We start from the raw sequence: 23875 nt of genomic DNA, 5'->3' as shown, positions 1-23875 counted from the left end.
GCATTTAAGTCAAGCCCTGAAAAAAATCAACACGTCTCAAATATTAAAAGCTCACTCCTTAAAGATAATTTAAATAGGAACAATCTAGGACATTTTCTCTCCATTATTACCTGTTTAAGCCATCAATTTGCAGTTAAGTAGGCTAAAAGGGAAGAAAGAATTCTAGTCCTATGAAGTCTAGCCCACACTTCTATTCTAACATTTTCACCAAGAGCTACCAAACAAGTCAATAAATAATTTCTAGAAACTAATGTTAAACATAAAAATTTAATAATGTAAAATATTCTAAAATATTTTACTATTATAGCCCTGGTTCCGTCAAAAATTATAATGAAAATAAGAACACCCATTCACTCCTGATTGCAATGTAAACTGGTCCAATTTTTCTGGAGGACAATCTGCCAATACGTAACAAAAGCTATTTAAATTTTTTATGCCCTTTGACTTGGTAATCTCACTTTAAGGATTACATTCCAAGGGAATGATCAAAGAGAAATAAAAAAGCAGTGTTTATAAAAGCGTTTGCAGTAACATATTTTTATAATACTGAAAAATTAAACAGCAAAATGCCCAACAATTGAGAAATGCTTAAGCAAACTAGGTTACATCAATACACAGCACTTTACCGTAACTATTAAAAACAAGTAGGCTATGTCAACACATAAAAATAATGTTAAGTGAAAGAAGCAGAACAGAAAATACTATGCGCACACTAGGACTATAGCTATGCAAAAATAATAAGATTTATGAGGATTTTAAAAGATCATAAAGTGATGGAAATAGCTGATGTTTTATGTTTATGGGATTTTTGTTTTCTGTAAAGGTGACAAAAACTGTTTCAGAATGAGCATGATTTTTTGACCCATGGGTCAGAGATGTATGGACCCCAGGAATTTGCCCCCTGTAGCTTTATGCAGCCTCTGGTTGAATGATTCTGACAGGGAGGGGAGCTTGGCTGAGTCTATAACTAGGTATCCTTGTGGGTGCTGGGGATGGATGTGTGCTGACTATAAGACACTGACACATTATTTTTAAACGTAGTTGGAAATGTAAAAATTTGAGAGCTATGAGGCTGTAGGAAACTAATTCCACACTTGAAGCTGACTTTAGTCTGGTCCAAATACAGAATAAAGAGGGGTAGGATTTTTCCATTATTTGTGGCTTTGGACAGTGGGTTGTTACGTAGTAAAAAGATTTTTCTTTCTTAGTGATGAAATAAACAACAATAAAAGGAAAAAGAAAATGTCTGTCACTGGACCAAAGGCCTCTGGAAAATCTGACCTGAGCTTCTGAGAAAGGGACAACTGAAATACTGTTTTCCACCAGGATGGTTGCAATTTCGCCTTCCAGATCTCCAATTTTTCCTAAAACACGCACAAAATGTCCATTTGGGTACACGGATGTTGACTCCCAAGAATCGATGCGCACAACCACCCTGAAGTCCTGCACGAAGGGAAAAAAGAAAACAGCCAAGCACCAGAAGTTAAGTGGGTCAATGACAAGCATCAAACAAACGAGATAAATAGCACCAAGTTCCAAGAAAGCAGCCGATTTGCAATGGTGGTGTGTGGTGGGGTTTTTTTGTTCTTCATTATTCCTATTACTAAATTGCCAGATGGTATGAAAATGCTTGGCCCAGGGCTGTGAAGAGAGGCATCACCTCTCTACATCAAATAAGTGGGCTGGAAATTTCAGTCTGCTCAAGAGAGCCAACTGTAATACATTCAAGTTAACACTTGCAACACAAGGGGAAAACTCAATTATGCATGGTCCAAATTAAGTTTTAAAACAAAAGTCTCAATTTTTTGTGTGTGGGAGTTACTTCCTAATTTTTCTGAAGTCTAAAGATGCTATTTGATGGGGAGGAAAGTATCAGGGTAAACTGAACCCCCACTGCCCCCAAATTCCAGCAAACCATGGAAATGGAAAGTTAATAGTCCCAACTGGCCTGGAGAGCCTGCAGTAAGCTTTAAGAGGTAAAAGGGACAATGACCAGGTTCCTGGCTGGGGACATCCTGCTTTAGTGTCTCATTTACAAACTGTAAAACATCAGGTGGATTAAATTGGGCAATGGCTACACTCTTTGGCACAAGGAAAGGTTAATTTCTAACTTTCTTGTTTATGTCTTCTCTCCAGTGCTATATTCCTTTATGGATAATCAATTCTGTGAAGTACCACTACATCATCCCTACAGGGCAGAGTGATCGTATTTCTATATTGCTTGCTGGAAGAAAGCTTGTTAGTGTTGGCAAAGTGTATCTATTGAAAGTTTCTGTGTTGGACAGCTGGATAATGTATGTTCTCTCTGGTTGTCCTATACAGCTCTTTCTAGGACAGTTTCTCTCTGGCATTCATTTATTAACCATAGACTACTTAATGGATGGTTCTTATATATTTAGAATTTTTTAAAAACAGTATCTCAGAATGCCAAAAGCCATCAATAATTTATTTCCTCTTCTGCAAAGGAATTAACAGTGCTTCCTGCTACTGCTCAAAAGCTAACGGAGAATAGTAGAGGTACAACGCCAGCTACCTGGAGGGCTTCTGCTTGCTGAGTGCTAATTCGAATTTTGGGAATTCGGTAGTCCCAAGGTGTAACTAGGATTTTCTGAGCATTTTTTCCCTGAGATTGGACCTCTTCTTTAGATGGAAATGTCACCACATAATCCCGCCAGTTCTTCTGAAGGATGCCCACTACTCGACCTTTGGGAAAACAAAAGAAAATAAAGCATTAAATAGTTAGATGTCACCTATCTGGACTCTGGCTCAGCAGTAAGGAAGAGAACAAGAAATGCAATGTTTCATTTTTTTTTCAAGCACATCTACGCAAATCAAGATATGTTTAAAGATTTGCCTTCTTAGCATTTTAAAGATGGATAATTTTTTTTTAAGATGGATAATTTTTTAAAAATTTGTTGTTGTAGGCTGGGCGCAGTGGCTCACACCTGTAATCCTGCACTTTAGGAGGCTAAGGTGGGCGGATGGCTTGAGGCCAGGAGTTGGATACCACCTTGGGCAACATGGCGAGACCCTGTCTCTACAAAAAAATTTAAAAATTAGCTCGGTGCAGTGGTGTGCACCTACTGTAGTCCTAGCTACTCAGGAGGCTGAAATGGGAAGATCACTTGAGACCAGGAGTTTAAGGCTACAGCAAGCTATGATTGCACCACTGCACTCCAGCCTGGACAACAGAGCAAGAACTCATCTCAAAAAAATAAAATAAAATAAAAATAAAAATTTGTGTTTGTTTTTTTTAGAGATGGTTGTGTCGCCCAGACTAGAATGCAGTGGCTATTCATAGGTGTGATTATGGTGCACTACAGCCTCGAACTCCTGGCCTTAAGTGATCTTCCTGGGACTATAGGCACGTGCCACTGCACCTAGCAAAGATGGGTAACTTTTTTTATAACATTTTCAGTATGCCTTTTCTTCTGTGGGGCCTGATGTGACATTTAGAGTCCATTTGTCCCATTTTCTCTTTTGTCATTATCTTATCAATCTCAGGTTTCTGTACATTTGGAAAAGTCAGTGATTTTCACTGTTTATTTAAACCATGTCCTCTACTGTGCAGTTTTACTGTCTTTCTTGCATTCTCTCACTAGCCAAACTCATTTGGTCCATTATACACAGAAAAGTATACAAATCATAAGTCTGATACACAACACTTGTAATCATCATTGATTGAAGTCAAGAAAAAAAAAACCCAAACTTTAATAGCTAAAAGTGCTATCTTAGGCCAGGTATGGTGGCTTACAACTGTAATCCTAGAGCTTTGGGAGGCTGAGGCAGGAGGATCGCTTGAGGCCAGGAGTTTGAGATCAGCCTGGGCAACATAGTGAGACCTGTCTCCACAAAACATTTCTTAAAAATTAGCCAGGTGTGTAGTGTGCATCTATAGTCCCAGCTACTCGGGAGGCTGAGTGGGGAGGAATGCTTGAGCCCAGAAGTTCAAGGTTACAGTGAGCTATGATCGCACTGCTGCACTCCAGCCTGAGTGACAGAGCAAGACCCTGTCTCTAAAAAGACAAGAAAAACAATGCCATCTTTTTTTTTTCTTTTCATTAATATTTATTGAGCCCCTACCAGGTAGGGGCCCTGTTCTAGGTATAGGGAACACAGCAGTATCAAAACTGACAAAGTCCCTGATTTCATGGAGTTTACATAACATAAATCAGTGTGAAATCTGTGGGGGTGGAACACAGACAAAAAATATATACGTATGTGAAGTAGTGATAACTACTAAGAAAGATACAAAGTAGGATAAGGTGACCAAGAGTGACAGAGGGTTAGAAGTGGCAGCTATTTTAAATGACATTTGAACAGAGAAAGAATTAAATGACGTAAGGAGAACAGATGTGAGGATGTTTGGGGAAAGCTTGGTCTAGGTGGTGGAAAGGATAAGTCAGTCAATGTGGCTGGAGCAGAAGGATGAAGAGGAAGATGACAGAAGGTGGCCCCAGCTGGTGGGACTTTGTAGGCCATGGTCAGGACTCTGGATTTTATTCTCAGTAAAACAGGAAGCAGCCATTGGAGAGTTTTGAGCACAGACATGACAGGACCTGATTCACTTTTTAAAGGATCATTGTTTCTCCAGGTGAAGAAAGACATATGGGGGAAGGGGTAGCAGGGAGACCAGCGGGGAGGCCGGCAGTGGACTGAAGTAGGAGAGGCGTGGGAAGGATGGGAAGCGGCTGAATTCAGGCCATATATTAGCGTTAGAGCTGCCAGGATTTGCTGATGTGTGCAAAAAAGTCAAGGATAATTCTAAGGTGTTTTGGGTTGACCAACTGTAAGAATGAATTTGTCCTTTACTGAGATGAGAGAACACTTGGGGAAGAGCAGGTTGCGGGTAGAAAATCAGGAGTCTGTTAAGTCTGAGATGCCCATTAGACATGCAGGGGAAGATGCCAAAGAGACGACGGAGCAAACAAAACCGAAAGCTGAGGGAGGGGTCTGGGCTGGAGATACGAAGGAGATGTCCTAGGGAGACGGTGCAGAGAACAGGAGATCCAGAGTCCCCTGCACACCCAAGAGGGACAATAAGATGGAGAAGAACCAGCAAAGGAGTTTTGAATAGGAGCCACCACTGGGGCAGGAGAACCGAGAGGACGTGGCTCCCAGAAGCCGCGGCAGGGCCAGTGGTCCCCCAGCTGATGCTGCTGGCGAGTTCCGGGTGATGGGGACTGAGCAGTGCTTTGGCCAGGAGGTCACTGGTGACCTTGACAAGAGCAGTTTTAGAGGAGCAGAGGAGAGGAGGTGTCTAAATGGCACACGTGAGAACCAGCAGAGAGAATGCAGAGTTAACTGTTTTGCTGAGTTTCATGATAAACTGAAGCAGAGAGAAGCTAGAAGGAATGTGGACCCAGACAGGGCTTCTGCTTTCATTTTAGGAGGGGAGCTGTCACAGCATGCTTGGGTGCTGATGAGAGTCAAACAGACCTTGAGAGGGGAAGTGATAAGGTAGGGAAAGGGACTATATCTTATTTATATTAATAACTATTATTGTACATACAGTGACTATAGTTAATAACAATGTTTTGTATTCTTGCAAGTTGCTAGGAGAGTAGATTTCAAGTATTCTCAACACAAAAAATAAGTATATGAGGTAATACATATGTTAATTAGCTGGAGTGAGCCATTCCACAATGTATATCCAAAATACCATGTTCTACAGGATAAATATATGCTATTTTTGTCAATTTAAATAAAATAAAATAAGGGCAGTATTTCTGGATTGCTAAAGAGAAAATATATATAATTCCACATGCAAAATGGACGCAGAGTGACGTCCTAGCTGGCTCACCTGTGGCCATGGGCTCACTCGGGGAGTCCCCCGAGGCCTTGTCGTCACTGTCGTTCTCACACAGGGCCGTGGTTCTTCCTCTCCATTTGTTTTTAGCGAGCAGTTCCACGACCACCACATCTCCGTGAATCGAGCGGTTTCGAGCCTTCATCCCATGGATTAGGATGTCACTGACTAAACCTGTGTTTGGGGCAGCACAGAAAAACCCCATGAAGCCGAGGGCTGCCGCCCCAGCGAGGCACTCTGAACATAACGTATGTGACGTACAGTTGGCACCCCTGCAGGTAAAAGCTGCTTCCCTTCAAAGGTGAAGTCAAACTTCCTTTGTTCTGCAGGTTCGGAGTGAAGACACTCCCACCACATCATGTTGTGCTTTCATAAGGGTCATCCTCAATTAACTTTTTTTAAAAAAAGCCTCCTTACCCATCACCTTTTAAAACAGGTATTAGTTCCCTGCATAGAACAGTCAAATACCTTCAGGCTGCCACACAGCCCAGGGAGTGGTCAGCGGGCTGAGGAGCTGTAGACGATGCAGAGCTGACAGGGCTAATTCTGATGAGCAAAAGCCCACAGGAAGCCACTGTTTCTCACGCTCCTTCAGCCTAACCACGCTCCCTTGAGCAGCAGGCTGCTTCTTTTTCACTGTTATTACAGAACTAAAAACTACACTCTAGTTATGCTATAACTTCTTTATATATTTTTTCATTTTTATTACTTTTAAAAAATTATTCTAATATGACAATATAGCACATCGAGACAGCAGAGTAACATCTTGAAATCACAGCCAAACCACCTTGGCTGCAAGTTCCGCATCACCACGTAGCAGGTGTGTAAACTTGGGCAAGTCACATTTCTTCTCTATATTTTAGTTTATGTTTATTATAATAAAATCAGAAATTATAGGCCGGGTGCGCTGGCTCACGCCTGTAATCCTAGCTCTCTGGGAGGCCGAGGCGGGTGGATTGTTCGAGGTCAGGAGTTCGAGACCAGCCTGAGCAAGAGTGAGACCCCGTCTCTACTAAAAATAGAAAGAAATTATCTGGCCAACTAAAAATATATATAGAAAAAATTAGCTGGGCATGGTGGCGCATGCCTGTAGTCCCAGCTACTCGGGAGGCTGAGGCAGTAGGATCGCTTAAGCCCAGGAGTTTGAGGTTGTTGTGAGCTAGGCTGATGCCACGGCACTCACTCTAGCCCGGGCAACAAAGTGAGACTCTGTCTCAAAAAAATAAATAAATGAATAAAAATAAATTAAAAAAAATCAGAAATTATAGACAAAAAGCTAAGGGAAAAAAAAAACCTACAATCCTACACACCCAAAGTATGTGGAGATGTACGACATGCATGGCACATACGATGAGACAAGCTCAACTTTGCTTTCTTCATTGTGTAATATCAGAATTAAAAAGTAGTATGGGCCAGGTGTGGTGGCTCATGCCTGTAATCCCAGCACTTTGGGAGGCCAAGAGGGGAGGATGACTTAAGGCCAGGAGATTGAGACCAGCCTGGGCAACACAGCAAGATGCCATCTCTGCAAAAAATTTAAAAAATTAGCTGGGCATAGTGGCATGTGCCTGTAGTCCCAGCTACTCAGGAGGCTGAGCCAGGAGGATCGCTTGAGCCCAGGAGTTGGAGGTCGCAGTGAGTTGCTATTGTCCCACTGCACTCCAGCCTGGGAGACAGAGTGAGACCCTATATCCGGGGGAAAAGAAAAGTAGTATGGAAATTTATGGAAGGTTTATACCGAACCTGAATCTTTACTGCTGGCTCCTTGAAGTCGAACAAAAGCTTCTATTTGTGCTCTGTGTTTGTTGACGTTCAGAATTCCCTAAAATCATAATTAAAAACCAACGTGAAAAATTTCTTTTCTGCACAGTTTACCTCCAAAAGGTCTAGTTTTTAAAACTATATGAAAACATCCCCATAATATTCTTATAAGGTGTGGTGATCCCTTTCTCTAGGAATAATATTAATCACAAAGGTTTCTTTTCTCCAGAGGAATTACCATCATTTTGAATTACTCCTAGCTACAGCGAGTGCTGAAAGTACCGGGATCTATCATACCTAAGTGATGAGCAGTCTTTAAAAACTCTTATATCTCAAAATATCCTCCCAGGAATGCCGTAAACTTTACTACCAAGTTAGAAACATTAGCCTCTCTAGGCATACTCATTTAAAATACCCACACTTTAGGGAGGCACTTTGGTGTGGTGTTCTCAAACTTCAGCTGACATACAAATCTTCTGAGTTTATTAGAAATGTAAAATTCATGATGGAACAGTGTGTATCGTGATTGTGGTGGTGGATACACAAATCTATGCCTGTGATAAAACTGCATAGAGCTATACACACATACACACACAAATGAGTGTATATAAAACATGGAAATCTAAATAAAAATTTTAGCTGACTCTTTCCCAAGACCCTGACAGCATGTGGGTCCTGGGGGGATCACAAAGAGGCCGGAGAATAGCAAAGGGGTGAAGACACTAAATTTCACCAGTCTTACGATGTTGCCAAACCGCAAGACCTTGATTCGAAAATGTGTTTCTTTCCCAGTGACAGGAGGCATTTATAAGGCTATTTCCATACTCTGTGAGATGCTCAATGTGTAACACGATTAAGAACATTGTCACAGAGCAGCTTCAAGCTGGACAGCCTACGTCTATAGGAAGAATGACTCCCAAATCCCCCTAACTGTTGACAGCCCTGACTTACTCCTGCCCACCTTGTCTGTAGCCTGTGAAATCAGAGGCCTGTGACAGGAGGCCAGTAAAGAAGAGAAGAAAACACACCGGCTGGTTCCAACACTAATTCTCCATTACCATCCTCACCTGGATGTAGCGCCCAGACTTAATCCCAGCCTCTAGCACCTCCAGGGGAAGGTGCTCCGGGTACTCCTTCCCGTGGCCCTCCTGGCTCTCATTCTCTCTCTCCCGTCGAGACTGAAGGATGGAATCACAAAGCTCGTGGGCAGCCTTTAAATCAGGCCAAAAATTGTCCAGGTAATTCTATGTTGAATAAAGGCACAGGGAAACGTGGTCAGGAGATAGTGACCCTTCATTGCAGCACTACTGCAAAAAGTTCTGCGGAGGGACTGCTGGCAGGCAGCCTTCAGGAAGTGTTAGGTGAGCATGACTTTCCCCAGCCTTACGCTATCAGCTCTCATTAATCCCTGACGCCCTGCCAAATGAACCCTGGGAGGCCATCCCATCACGGAACACCTCCACCTTCTGCATTACTTTGCACTTGCAAATCTCTTTCTGCACACACACACACACACACACACACACACACACACACACACACACACGTCCAGGCAGCCTGACATGTGGCTGTACATTCTCGTCTTTTTATACATGATTTAAACTCTAAGTCTGAGGCAGAGTCTAGCACATTCTCTTTTCTCAAACTGAAAAGAAAATTAAGTTATCCTTATTGTCAACTCCAGCATTTCTCCCACTAATTTCAGGATCCTGTTCAAATGGCTCCCTTTCTTTCCCTAGTCCTTCCAGAAATTCAATTTGTGCTAATATGAGTCCCCCAATTCTAGGGGTCACTTATCAACACCAAACTTTCGTCACTATGAACCACCTCTTCAAGAGGGACTTATCGCCTTCACTCTTCTCCATCTAACTTCAAGTCCCTACAGAAAATTCTGGGCTTTCCTCCCATCTGAACGTCACAATATCTCTTCTTCTCTGCTATCATTCACCTCTATGAGGCCCTTGGTCACACAGTTTCCTTGAGAAAAGCTATACAAAATAATACTGTACTATACCACTGTACTACAAAGAAAAGTAATTTCACAAAAAGTAGAAAAATATAATTTTAGTCAACTGTCCTCTGCAGGAACGAGACATGATATATTGCAACAGAAAAAACAAGTGACACTGCCATTAATATCTAGCGCCCCTGGAATTCTCTGGCATGCCAGAACACTTTTTTATAGCAGGGCCAAGAAAATTCTATTGGCAAATCTTTAGCAATACATGCACCTGGGAACCCCTTACAGAATCTACAATCCCAAATCCAACTAGAGTTTCTATAAACTGACAGGGGTAATGGAGGCCCTCATTCCAGTTTCTGCATCAAGAAATGATATCAACCAGAGGAACCCGATTGACCAACCAGGCAGACAGAAGAGATCAGTAATCTAGCAAGAGATTATCAGACATTCTATTCTTACAAAAGGTACCTAAGAGATAGGAAGAACTGTGTCGCTAAGACAGCCCAAAGAAACTGTACCTGATAATGCCACTCCTGTCTGTGATCTGTAGCAAGCTGATCCGACAGCCTTCACATAAATAATACCGCATCCCAAGCCTCTCGTTTACCCCTATTAACCCCCACGACATTCGCAAGTGGGGAAGAGAGAGGAACCGCTGAAAAACAAGACTGGCCTTTAAAATGGTTTGTGTTTTGTGTGTGCATTCAAAAAAATAATTTGGGAGGCAGTATGGCATGGTGGCTAAGAGCTCTGGAGTCTGACTGCTTGCATTTTAATCACGGCTCTACCATTTTCTACTGTGTGACTTTGGGCAAGTTGCTTAGCCCTTCTGTGCTGTTTCCTTACCAATGGATGGGATAATAATACCTACCTCACAGGGTTGTTGCAAGAATTAAATGAAATAATACATTTAGAATAGATAAATGTTGGCTATTACTCTTAGGTGGAACCATGTAAAACTGCCACTTTGTAGGTCAAAAGCAAAAGAATGTTGGCAATTTTATTCAACCTATTATTATCATCATTACTATTACTGGTATAACCATAAACATTAATTTAATGTCAGCAGGAGCTTACTGGACTGGTCTTGGACGCTGTGGGCCTTACAGTTAAAGGAGTTTGTCTGAATTTGCAAAAGTCAAGGCTAATTCGTTGAGGAGTAATGAAGACATGGAACTTCCTAACACCCTCCTTCCTTATTTTCTCTTTTTTGTGTTACCAAAGGGATCTAGAGCCTTATGGGCACTACGCAGGAAATGAACACAGACACACACACGCTTATACACACAGCAGCTGGAAATACCTTGAAAGAAATCACAAACACTCCTTCTGTTTCACTTCCATACTGCTGAATTGCCTCTTCATCTTCCGTCACCATAACGATTGGCATCCTGTCCTGGCAGTGGTGATAGTACCAAACAGCCGCATTGTATATGCTCCTGGAAAAGCAAAGGGCAGGTGAGCCCTCCCAAGGCTATTGTTCAGAATTTCACACTTGGCTTTTAACGTGCTATCCTTTGGTCTGTACAGATAACCATCTGTTCATTCATTCAGCAAATACTTCCGGAGTATCCACTATAAGGAAGCCCTAGGCTGGGTGCTTGGGGCATACAAAGATGAATCAGAAAGCACTTGTTATCTCTTCTTGCCTAAGACATCCAACCACTACAGCCGCCACTTTCATTTCTTGACACGGCCTAGAAATCATGAGGCTCTGCCACCTTTTAACACCCTTTAATGGGCGGCTGAGCCACACAGCACCCCACAGGATGACAAGGTATGCTGTGTGGGGCTTGAAAGACAAAGAAACAAGTCTTTGGCTAAGAGAAAAACTGCACTGCAAGTAGCTGAAGATCATAATCTAATAGGGTCTGGGATGGAACCATGTGAAATGCCTGGAAGTCTTCCTGAAAAGAACCTGAAATGGGCAACAGAGCCTAGGTCTGGAGACCTGTGTTCAAGACTGGATTATGGTTCTAATGAAGTGCACAAGCATGGACAGCCCATTTCTATAGGCATCTGTTTCCCTTTCCCTGCAGATTAAGATGCTATGAAAGGTCCCATTTGGTCTACATTTTTAAGAAATTCAGCCATCATTTACTGAGCACCTACTATGTGCAAGGCTGTATAGTTAGTAAACGTGATCATTGTGAGTACTCATATATGACCCAATCTGGAGAAATATTTGCTTTTCCCTTTCTGGTATTGAGCCCCGTGGGAACTTAGGGACTATAACTAAGGACTTAGCGTGCATCAGTGCTTATTTTGCTTTGGAGAATTAAAACATTTAATGCCTATAACACATAAATAATTACAAGGAAAAAGATGATTTAAATGTTTTATGCAGATAAGACATTTCAAAGCTTAAGGTCTCTTTTGTCCTACACAGAAGAGTGCAGCAGAGGCTACTGGTGCACTTGTGCCCTAGGTCCACCTCCGATTTTAGCTGCAGCTGAGGGGTCAGTTCCATCCCACCTCAAGGGGCCAGTGAATGGAGTTAACACCCCTGAGGAATGACCCTCAGCTAAAGGGGCAAACTAACTGAAAGCCCTAGCCTGTGCCCTTCAAGGTGACTTCTGAGGCCCATTCTACCTGTTCCTCAGCTGGACCACGAGGCTTCGTTCCCCACAGCAGTAACACACCCTGTACTACCCTCCCTCCTCCATCGCATACTCCCCACTTCCCTCCTCCTGCCTCTGGGGATCACTCCCCACATCAACACCCTCCACTTAAGGGCTTGCTTCAGGCTCTGCTTCCAGGTGGACTCAACTTGGACATTCACTTCCTACAACAGCTTGTTCAGAATTGAACTATCAGTTTCAGTTTAACAATACTGGTTAGGAGAGCGGAACAACCTATAGCAGAAAATTGAGCAGATGATCTTATTAGCTTAAAAGCAGGACTGCTTCCCCCTCACACACACAAGTGTTCAAGTCATGACTTCTAGGTCAGTGGAATGATCCTGCTAGCCATTAGGGCCTGGGGCAAACTTACTCTGGGCACTTAATTATAATTTTAAAAATATATCAATTATGTACTCAAATGATATGTCTAAAATATTGGCATGTTAAGTATTTCAGTGTTAATCATGGTTCCAGGATAATTGTTGGTTTATCCTAGTGTGCTATTTAGATCAACTCCCTAGTAGCCTGTGATGAGCAAACAAAAGGAGAGGTCTGTGTGGAAATGACAGTGATTCGGCGCCATACCTAGTCTGCCACTTTTCCATGGATTCTCCTCTTTCCCGCGGCAGGTAGCAGGACTGCTGGAACTCGTTAGCAAAGAGAATGCAATCATGACGTGCATCCTTCAGCAGGTTTCGTAATTTGTTATACTGCCTGCAACACAGGGGAGAAAAATAAATCCAACATAGCAGGTACTCATCTATTGCCATCTCTTGCTAAGGATCAAAAGAAGATGAGGTATTTTAGAACAAAAGATTGATTATTTAAAACTTGAGAAACATGTTCATAGTGGCCTTGGGTGCTCAGTACTACTGGGCTGCTCCTGTTTCCCAGTTTTGCTGGAATGTGCCTGGGCAGCGCCTCATTAATTTTGCAGATCAGTTAAACTCCTTTCCCCCTTTCCTCTTCAGAGACTTGTGGCCATTTCATTATGTAATTACGCTTCCCTGTCCTACCTCTGCTCCTCTTCAAAGCCTGAGTGCACAGAGCTAAGCAGAGAGCTTAGCACTTTATTTTTGTACCTCACTTTGTCCTATAAATGGCATTAACATTGATTTTATTTTTTACTTTTTGCTGGCAGTGCTAGGAAAGGACATGCAAGGTAAATAAGTTTGGGGATTTATCTGTGAATTATAGTGACGCAGCCTCCGTGACTTACATGAGGGCTAGCCTCAGCCATCAGATGACTAACAGAAAGTTTTACGGTTTTTCCCAACAAGAAGAGATCCTTCCAACGACACTAGCTGAAGTCAAGAATGGAGTATGAAATCTCATATAGATCAGTTTATAAGAAGGTGCTTTTTTTTTCTTTTTTTTTTGAGACAGAGTCTCGCTGTGTTGCCCAGGCTAGAGTGAGTGCCGTGGCGTCTGCCTAGCTCACAGCAACCTCAAACTCCTGGGCTTAAGCAATCCTCCTGCCTCAGCCTCCCCAGTAGCTGGGACTACAGGCATGCGCCACCATGCCCGGCTAATTTTTTTTTTTCTATATATATTTTAGTTGGCCAGATAATTTCTTTCTATTTTTAGTAGAGACGGGGTCTCGCTCTTGCTGGTCTCGAACTCCTGACCTCGAGCGATCTACCCACCTCGGCCTCCCAGGGTGCTAGGATTACAGGCGTGAGCCACTGCGCCCGGCCAAGAAGGTGCTTTTTAATAGTATAGTAATATGAAATTATAGAAACCATTCAGTTATTTAAAAAGGAGTCAATTGTTTACTTAAAAATAGGTTCATACTAAACTAGATGTTAAGTTAATATGTAAATATCCAGGTAGTTGATTGGCATTTAATGTGTGTTTTGATATAATAAAACTTGTATCTTTCCATCCCTGCCTCCAGCCTGTGACCATGGGTTTTAAAAAAATAAGTCTTTTCATTAAAGCAAAGGTAGAACACCCTAACTTATCCTGTCTAAATACGGAGATACTAACCACTATCTGTGTGGTCTTACACTTCATTAGAACACAAGAGATACTGAGGCCAGGCCCGGTGGCTCACACCTATAATCCTAGCACTCTGGGAGGCTGAGGTGGAAGGATCGCTTGAGCTTAGGAGTTCGAGACCAGCCTGAGCAAGACCCCCATCTCTACAAAAATAGAAAAATTAGCTGGGCATTGTGGTGCGCACCTGAAGTCCCAGCTACTTGGGAGACTGAGGCAAGTGGATTGCTTGAGCCTGGGAGATTGAGGTTGCTATGACCTGTGATGAGGCCACTGCACTCCAGTCTGGGCAACAGAGTGAGACTCTGTCTCAAAAACAAAAACAAACAAACAACAACAAAAAAACCCAGAAAACAAGAAACACTGATTTTATTTTCTTAGGAATTCTAATTTTGAGTCTCCTTAAAAAGATTCAAGTAATAGCAATTTATAAAATGTCTTCATAAACAAAGGTATTCCGTTTCATTTCTGTGAATAGCAGCTTTCCTTAACAGCATTCCACTTGTGCAAACAAAAGCAGCCCCCTCCCTGCAAGATGCCTAGAACATATCATATTGGTAATTTTCCCACCTTCACAAAGACCCATTTAAAACTCATTATAAAAGCCTCTTAGAAGCGTCTATACTGCACTGTTAACTGTGTTCGGTTCTGCAGGACACAGACTTTCATTTTCTGCTTTGCACATTTCTGTAATGCTTGAAGTTTTTAAAATGAGCATTGTTTGTTAAGTAATATAAAAGACTTTTGAAGAGATATGATAAACATCTGTAACTTATTATTTCAGAGAAAACACTGAAAAAGTATTCCCTGTTCTTCCTGATCTTACCTCCATAGAAGTTTTTGCTCCCTTTACCTGTCATCACATTTTGGGGACCCCTAAAAATGCACTTAAACTTATTGTGGTTATTTGTTTACAAATGGTCTCCCTTGCTAAAGATCCTTCATTCAGGCTGGGTGCGGTGGCTCATGCCTGTAATCCTAGCACTCTGGGAGGCCGAGGTGGGAGGATCCCTTGAGCTCAGAAGTTCAAGACCAGCCTGGGCAAGAACGAGACCCCATCTCTACTAAAAATAGAAAAATTAGCTGGGCATCATGGCACACTCCTGTAGTCCCAGCTACTCGGGAGGCTGAGGCAGGAGGATTGCTTAAGCCCAGGAATTTGAGAGGTTGCTGTGAGCTAGGCTGACACCACGGTAGCTACTCAGGGTAACAGAGTGAGACTCTGTCTCAAAAAAAAAAAAAAAAAGAAAAGAAAAAAAAGAAAGAAAAGCTCCTTCATTAAACAAATACTTGCTGCACTTCTTCTATGTGCCAGGTCTGCTGGACAAGGTGAGGGCTGCTGTACTGAATGCCCAGGGGGACACCGACTAGACATCCCATTGCATCTGAACAGCGCCCCCTGGAGTAGGCGTAGAGCTCATAAAACAGAACTACCATATGATCCAGCAATCCCCCTTCTGGATATATATCCAAAAGAACTGAAAGCAAGGACTCAAACCGATATTTGTACACCTACGTTCATCACAGCGTTATTCACGGTACGTAGCCAAAAGGCGAAAGCAATCTCTTGGTGGATAAACAGATAAACAATATATGGAACATAATATTCAGCCTTAAACAGGAAGGAAATTCTGACGCATGTCATAACATGGATGAACCTTGATATGTTATGCTGAGTGCAATAAGCGAGTCACAAAAGGACCAATACAGTGTGAGGCCAGTTATATGAGGTACTGAGAGCAGTCCAATTCCCAGAGGTGGGAAATGGAATAGTTACTAGGGGTTGGGGCTGGGGCTGGGAGGGGGAGTTAGTGTTTAATGGGTACAAAGGTTCTACCTGGGGAAGATGAAGTTCTGGAGATAGATGTTGGTGATGGTTGCACAACAATGCAAATGTATTTAACACCACTGAACTGTACACTTAAAAATGGTTAAAATGTTAAGTTTCATATACGTACATTTTACCACAATTAAAAAAAATAGCTATGCTGCCTGGCAAAAATAAACAAACAAACAAAAACACAGAACCACCCATTTCAGTGAGTAGTCTGTGAAAGGAAAAGAGGGGAGGGGTGCGAAGGCTTCTTGGAGTAGGCGACCCGAGACCTGAAGGACGAATGGGAGTTAGCTAGACAAAGGGCTCAAAGGAGAGTGGGACAGGGTGATCAAGACAGCAGGCAGTGTGGTTCATCTCTGCATCCTCTGCACTTTACTCACAGCAGGTGCTCAATAAATGTTTTCCAAATGAATACATGAATGCACAGCCCTATGTGACAACAGTGATCCAAGTCCAGTATAATGTCTCTGAATAAACTGACATTTCCAAAACCCAGTTACCCTTTCACTGGGCTTCATATACACAACTGCATTTGTTATCACGCTTTCACTTTAGACCCAGAGATGCTCAAATTCTGTCCTCCCCAAACACTGATGTGCCACAAGCCAGACCCAGGCATTATTAGCAAATCAGAGTAATGACGATCCTTCCTAATATTTAGAAAAATGTATAACTTAAAAGAATTTTCTCAATTTTGAGTTTTACTCCTATATATTTTTCTTAGACTTTTAGTGCGTGCTTCCATTTGTCAGCTACCTATCAGCCAGATAAAACAAATGAACAAATGGCACAAGAATATTAATGTGGAAAGTGGAAACAAACAGCCAATTACTCTGAGCATGACAGCTGGGTTTTCTCATAGACGTGTGGGCTCATGGTTACAATTTAATAGTGCATGCATACTATACAGTCATAATTTTTGCTAGTCAGGGTTTGTGGTGGATACGATGGAATTAGATCTAAGAGTATCCTGCATGGAGTCAGCATAGAGCATCACGGAGCCTTAAACAAGTTTGACCAGAGTGATAGGAGAACAATGGCTTCGGATAGTCAAGTACAATAAAATTTATTTTCAGTTTTAAAAAATCCAGTCTTAAAGAAAAACCCTAGTTTCCCTGGATTGGCTTAGATGTTTTCTAAAACTCCATCATCTAACCATTTCAAACAATTTCTTAGGAGGACAGCTAAATTTACCTTCTTTAGATGATTTTTTACTATTTTTATTCAGTGGTGACCTTCTGTAGAGATGCAACAGCCCCTCCCCCTGCTGACTGCGTTAAGGATTAAGAGGTTAGGAACCCACAACCAGCGGGAAGACTTACAAGGAAGCAAATTCTGTATTAAAGGTATTTCTTCAACTAGGTTTTGCAGAACCCTGGTAGGGTTTCATATGCTCATTTTCAGGAGCCCTTGAGTTTTCTACAAGTTTATGTTTCCATTTATATTAGATGATACACACAAAACACTGTTTCGGAGTGCATTTTGGACCACCTGCATGGCTGCCTCCTATCTGCACGCTGTTTGGTGTCAGTGCTGGCCCTCTCAGCAGCCCCAGAGACGCCTCCAACTCTCAACCTTCACTCCCTCCCCGCCCTCCTGCAGTGCTCCCTCTCTCCGCTCAGGCATGGAAGCCAGAAACCTTGGCGTTACCCTTAACGCCACCTTCTCCCCCATCTCGCATATTCAAATCCATCACTAGTTCCACAGATTTTTTAAAATAACAGCTATATTGAGATATAACGCACATGCCATAAAACTTACGCTTTTAAAATGTATAATTCAGCAGTTTTTAGTATAGCCACGGAGTTATGTAACCATCACCACTGTCTAATTCCAGAACACTTTCATCACTCCAAAAAGAAACTTGTATCCATTAAGCAGCCATTGCCCATTCCCCTTGACCTCCAGCCCCTGGCAACCGCAGATCTATTAATACTGTGTGTCTGTCGATTTGCCTATCCTGGACATCGTATGTAAATGCAGTTATACAATATATGATGTTACAGAATGTGTGCGTGCTGGCTTCCTTCACTTAGCATAACCTTTTCAAGGTTCATCCATGTTGTAGCACATATCAGTACTTCACTCCTTTCTATGGTTGAGTAATATTCCATTGTATGGGTAGACCATATTTTGCTTAACCATTATCAGTTGATGGATCGCATTTGGGTTGTTTGCACTTTTTGGCTACTAGAAATAAACCTGCTAAGAATATTTGTGTAGAATGTTTTCAGTTTCAATGTTGACATAGTTTCAGTTCTCTTGGTTATGTACTTAGGAAGTTCTACAGATTTTCACACACTAAACAGCCCTTGGAAACATCTATTTCTCTCCATCTCTAAGCTACCAACATTGCTCATCTGGATTAAAGCAGTAGCCTCCTCCCCTCTTTTCTACAGCCCTCTTCTCCACCTGGCCCAGTAATCCTTTTACAAGAATCTGATCATGTTATCCCATCCTGCTTAAAACCCTCCCCTGACATCCCAAGGCCATGCGGCCTTCCCTCTGACCCAGACCTTCTTTCCATTCTTTGGGCATGCCACGTCCCCCTCCCCGCGGCCCCTCAGCATAGGTGTCTCCCACAGGACAGCCCTTCCTTGCCTCCCTGGCAGAGTCGGGGCTGTCCTAGAGCCACATTCCTGGACATCAGTGCATCTGTCACAGTCGCGGCTCTACATCAGTTGTTTGTGCGATGGCCCGATTACCGACGATCTCCCCATCAGGACCCTATCTGCTGTTTACCACCATATCCTTAGTGCTAGCAGTTTCTGGCAGAGATAGTCTCTAAATAAATATTTGTTGAGTAAACAAATGCACATGTGAATACATGAATGTGGTGGACAAGACAGCCTTTCAGAGCTATCAGGTGACCCCTCATTACATAAGCATTTGAGGACTGGTAGATGGCGGAGTATGTGATTATCCCGAACAGTCAACACCCTGACGTTATTCATATGTCTTATACTATATACTTATGAGAACAGGCATTCTCTGCATTGACATTATTGAAATTAAATTACAAAATCACACTACACGTAGAACCAGATTAGAGGCTATGTTCTTCTATTGTTAAATTCAACACTAATGATTTCGTTTCAGCAAAATGAAATCATCTGTCACATTAAATTAATATTCACTTGCAGTTTTCTGACTTAATAGCTTTGTTTATTTAATTTAAAGGTCTTATTTTGTTTTAAGGTTGTATTAAAGTACTCAAACATTAGGACTTATACCTAGATTTATGTTTAATATATTTAAATAACAATAAAATAAATTAACAGTAGGTGTGCAGAAGAATTTTAGAAACAAGGTCAATACATTACTCATGTTAAGTAACATTGAGGTATTGGATGGAGAGTTAGCTCATGTGCTCTTAGATTTCTCCAGCTATAATATTCTATGATTCCAATCTTATGTTATAGACCATCAAGAAACTGAGGCATGAAATGTTGAGACTCTCTGAAGCTATAAAGAAGGAATTCAGGAGGGAGTCAAGAGGAGACAGCAAAGCAGCCTTATACCAGACACCAGATCAGACCAGGTATTATCAACTGACAAAGCTTTTCTAAGCAATAATGTTCCTAAAGCCACACTGGATAAAATGAATTATTTACTGGCATCTCAAAAATCTCCAAAGAAGAACTGAAAAACAAAACGTTTCCCAACATCAAATGGAACAAAACACCAGAGAACCTCTGCTAGGCCAAGTTCAGTTAAATATAAAAAGCCAATTCTTGGCCTGGCACGGTGGCTCATGCCTGTAATCCTAGCCCTCTGGGAGGCCGAGGCAGGTGGATCGCTCGAGGTCAGGAGTTCGAGACCAGCCTGAGCGAGACCCCGTCTCTACTAAAAATAGAAATAAAAATTACCTGGACAACTAAAAATATACATAGAAAAAAATTAGCCGGGCATGGTGGTGCATGCCTGTAGTCCCAGCTACTGGGGAGGCTGAGGCAGTAGGATCCCTTAAGCCCAGGAGTTTGAGGTTGCTATGAGCTAGGCTGATGTCACGGCACTCCTTCTAGCCTGGGCAACAAAATGAGACTCTGTCTCAAAAAAAAAAAAAAAAAAAAAGCCAATTCTTACCCAAAAATTGATAAGTATGAGAGGTAATGCATATGTTAATTAGTTTAATTTAGCCATTCCACAATGTATACATATTTCAAACCATGTTGTATACCATAAATATATACAATTTTTATTTGTCAATTAAAAAAAAAGTCAAATGATTTACACTTAACACTTATGAAGCCTGAATTAATAAAGCAAGTCTCCTGGATCTTACATATTCAATGGCAAGCATTAATTTTTAAAGTTAGCTTTCAATATATGACACTTCCTAGGGTTTAGGTAATTTTGGTCATTTAGCCGTGTCAACCTGAATATACTTGCTGGTTGCTTGACAGGTAAACAAAGTGCCAAATCCCAGACTTGCTAATTTCTTTTCCTGCCTCCTCATCTTCTTCATCAATCATGTTCATAATACAGCCTTTAAGACCAGTCTCAAACCTAGTTCCCCCAGAGGACTTTCTGGCCTAATCGCCACACCTCACATTAACTTCTGCACTCTGCATAGTGCACATTAAATTATCCTTCATGTGTCCTGCTTAATAATCACCTTCCTGGTTCTTCCATATAACCCCAGCAAGACAACAGGTTTTTGTGAGAGGAACCAAGACTTCTCTTGGTACTCCCAGGGCCTGAAGCTAGGAGCTCAAAACGTGCTTACCAAATGGAAAAACCAGGGTGTTATCATATGGTCTTATTTCTTAACTCTTCATCTTTTGTTTTCACATTTAATATATTCAGAGACATGGTGAAGCAGTGGAAAACCAATAGTTTTTCATCAAGCTAACTACTTTAGAAATGTTCAAGAGTAAAGACATTTAAATTCCAACTCTTTGCCTTTGAATGTCCCAGGAATTGGTTTTTAAAACAATCCCTAATATTAAAAATATTCTAGAAAACAGAAGTTGAAAAGGCTCGCAGTGTGTTAGCAAGCTGAATGAGAAGGATAAATTGATTTTACTAGCAGAAACTGAAATATGACACCTGGAGCAGCGTTTAAATCTGGATGTGTATAAACATCTATATCTTTGTGTCTGAACAAAATCAACTTTAAGCTCATTTTAAAATATTCTATCTGAAAAAACCTACGCACAATGTAGTTAATGTACATTTTTGAACAGAGCATATTATAAGGACAATTTATCATTTTCATATACAAATAAAAACACTTCAACTTCTATTACCAAGATCTAAAGAAACCACATTTAAAAAAAGAATAAATGCATAGTTTCTGCTTATTAAATAACTGAAGGTGTTAAGAAGTTGGACATATAAGTCTAATATGTTATTTCCACGCAGTCTTAAGTTCAAATCATAAACCTTTCCCAATGTTAAATGAAGCAAAACCATTTTTTACAGTATTTGTTTAAAAGGTGAACAACTATTCTTCATTTAGATACAAGGCAAGTATTTTAGACTGGTTCAATTAGAAATCCTTTGTTTAGCAAATACAATTACGATGGCTGGTAGTTACAGTAATAACCTAAAAATAAAACAAGTTATTTCTGGTTTCATTGAATAAATCACTACAAGTATAATTTGCTTCCACAATAAAAGAGTCTAAAATTTAAAAATAAAGTACTCTTTTACCCAAGAACGTACACTTCTGAAACAATGTACCTATAAATAAGAACATTAAACAATATACATTTATCAAAAAGAAATAAGCAATAACCCTGCTACTATAAAAATGCAAACCAAAAGCCAATTCACACTAGAATCTTAAATACCCACATACTGGGGACACTGCAGTTTATTGATCTACAGTCAGATCTTTTTGCCAGGTGCTGAAGCAGAAATAGAAAATAATGTTACCGCATTCCTCACTAGCAAAGAGAATACCAAATTAGTTCGAAAAGTTCTTTCTGGCAAAATAATAAATTCCTCCCATCCCCCTCCAACAAGGGACCTTTTCTAAGGGTGGGGGGAATCCACTTCATAAATAAAGGCAAAACGGATACCTCCGGCCTCTTTGATGCTGTACTGCTTGGCAAGCTGTTTGCATGAAGATAATTCCTTTCAACTCAGGAAACTCAAGGATCTCAAGGTAATCTTGAACAACCTTCCAATCTGGGATCACGTAATGAGTCACATCGCCAGACAAGAGTTTCCCATCTGAAACATAATAGACAGTGTTTTCAGCCCTGGTTTATTGCTATTTAAATGTCATGGTGCTCCAGTGTGCAAAATAACTTCCAATCTTAACTCCACCTTGAAGTTTTTAAAAGACAAATCTACTTTGGTAGAGGCCCAAAGTTCAGGTAAATTGAGCACCTTCATTTTTTCCCCCCGAAGCTGTGATAAATACAAGCTCAGCATGGTTTTATGGTGTTGCCAGTGGTGCAGGAGAGGATGACTGACGTTTAAAAACGAACAAGCACATTTTCAGCATAACCTGAATATGTCATTAACATTCACGTTCAAAAGGAGGACCCCAAAATATATATGTACAAAATATACACTACTTGTGTATGCCCAGCAATTTCAAGTCTGTTCTGTTTCAAGCTTGTGAATATGCTCAGCTGTCTCCAAGGGTCAGAAAGACGCTCTGTGCAAGCAATGGGCGCTGGTGGGGGTCCCTCCCACCCAGATCGCGTCTAACTGCTGATTGGCAGAACTGTCACTGAAATGTTCACCTTAACCATAAACTGGGGATTCCAAACATTCGCCGAAAAGGATGCGCGAGCTCATCTCCCACCAGGGAAGAGAACCTGTAACATTCATCGTTATATGGGCCACCCCTGCAGCCTAGAAACCAAGTGGGGGTAGGTCCGGTGCACAGGAATCCCCAATCCTATTTTCCCCTGACCTTCCTCTACAGCAAGGGCCCAGGTAATTCACAAATCCTACGGCGAAGGGGGCAGGGGGGCTCGCCCCTGGATAAATGTCTGAGGCATCAGTACTGGCAGGCCAGAAAATTTTGGGAGAGTAAAGCAGACAGTTGTCAAATGAGCAGCAGCAGCAGCTCTGCGGGCACGTGCGGCCTCTCACGGAAGGGCGAACAGCGCGGGCCTCCCCATTACGCCCCCGCACCGGGCTGGGGCGGGAAGAGGCAGGTTCCTGCGCTCTCAGGCTCCTCTGAAACCCGAGCCTACAGGCCTCTGGCTGTGGGGCGCCTCTCCCTCGCGCCCCGGCACTTGGCGGGTGGAGCAGGCGCGGAGGCCAGGGTGGAGCGCCCCAGCAGCAGGGGACTAGGCCGGCTCGCTCCCTACCCGCAGGCGGGCTGGGGCCTCGGGGCCTGGGGCTCCGCGTCCCGCCATCGCGCTCCGCCCCGGGTCGCGCCCCTCCGCCTTCCTGCGGACGCTCGACCCCGGGCCGGGCCGCCCCGCTCCCCCCCCGGTCCCCCTCGCCCTGCCCGGCTCCCGCCCGGCTCCCTTAGCCCGGCCCCGGCTCCCCCGCTCCCCTCGCCCGGCCCCGACCGTGGCGGCAGGCGGCGGGCTGCGGGCACAGCGGGCTGTGGCAGGGCACGCAGGGCCGCAGGTAATGCTCCCGCACGATGCGCAGCGTCCGGCCTTGGAAGGTCCTCAGCAGCAGCACCTTCTCCCGCTTCTGCAGCATGGTGGCGGCGCTCCGCCGCGAAGGCTCCGAGCCGCGCGAGGCCGCCCCGAGCGGCCGGGAAGCGCCGCGCGCTGTGCGGCGCGGGCGAAGGCGAGGCCGCGGCTTCGGGCCCGCCCCTCGTTCCTCGGCGCCGGGGCCGGCCTGGTCCGCGCGAGGCCCCGGCCGGGCCCGCCCGCTCCAGGCACCGAAACCGCCGTAACGGCCCGTGCCCGGGCTTGAGTACAGACTGGGCCCGGTCCCCGTCTCTCTCTCCCGCA

The 23875-nt window shown here is 42.8% G+C and overlaps 1 protein-coding gene across 3 annotated transcripts in view; it reads right to left on the bottom strand.

Annotated features, from left to right (window-relative positions):
* DIS3L (DIS3 like exosome 3'-5' exoribonuclease) overlaps positions 1-23686 on the bottom strand; it is a 32638-nt gene extending 8952 nt beyond the window's left edge. For 2 of the 3 annotated variants that reach the window (XM_045541380.1, XM_045541394.1), the window contains exons 1-9: positions 23480-23686; positions 22022-22175; positions 12743-12871; positions 10837-10972; positions 8638-8814; positions 7553-7631; positions 5804-5983; positions 2534-2703; positions 1282-1443 (exon numbers count right to left, since the gene is read on the bottom strand). In XM_045541380.1, the coding sequence (XP_045397336.1) occupies positions 1282-1443; positions 2534-2703; positions 5804-5983; positions 7553-7631; positions 8638-8814; positions 10837-10972; positions 12743-12871; positions 22022-22175; positions 23480-23618 (1326 nt within the window). In that variant the 5' untranslated portion in view covers positions 23619-23686. The remainder of the gene's footprint in view (positions 1-1281; positions 1444-2533; positions 2704-5803; positions 5984-7552; positions 7632-8637; positions 8815-10836; positions 10973-12742; positions 12872-22021; positions 22176-23479) is intronic. The other variant, XM_045541387.1, reaches the window with a different exon arrangement.
* Positions 23687-23875: the final 189 nt, after the last annotated feature.

The sequence above is a fragment of the Lemur catta genome, chromosome 1 (genome assembly GCF_020740605.2).
Source record: "Lemur catta isolate mLemCat1 chromosome 1, mLemCat1.pri, whole genome shotgun sequence".
Classification (NCBI taxonomy): domain Eukaryota; kingdom Metazoa; phylum Chordata; class Mammalia; order Primates; family Lemuridae; genus Lemur; species Lemur catta.
This window is presented reverse-complemented; position numbering and strand designations above follow the sequence as displayed.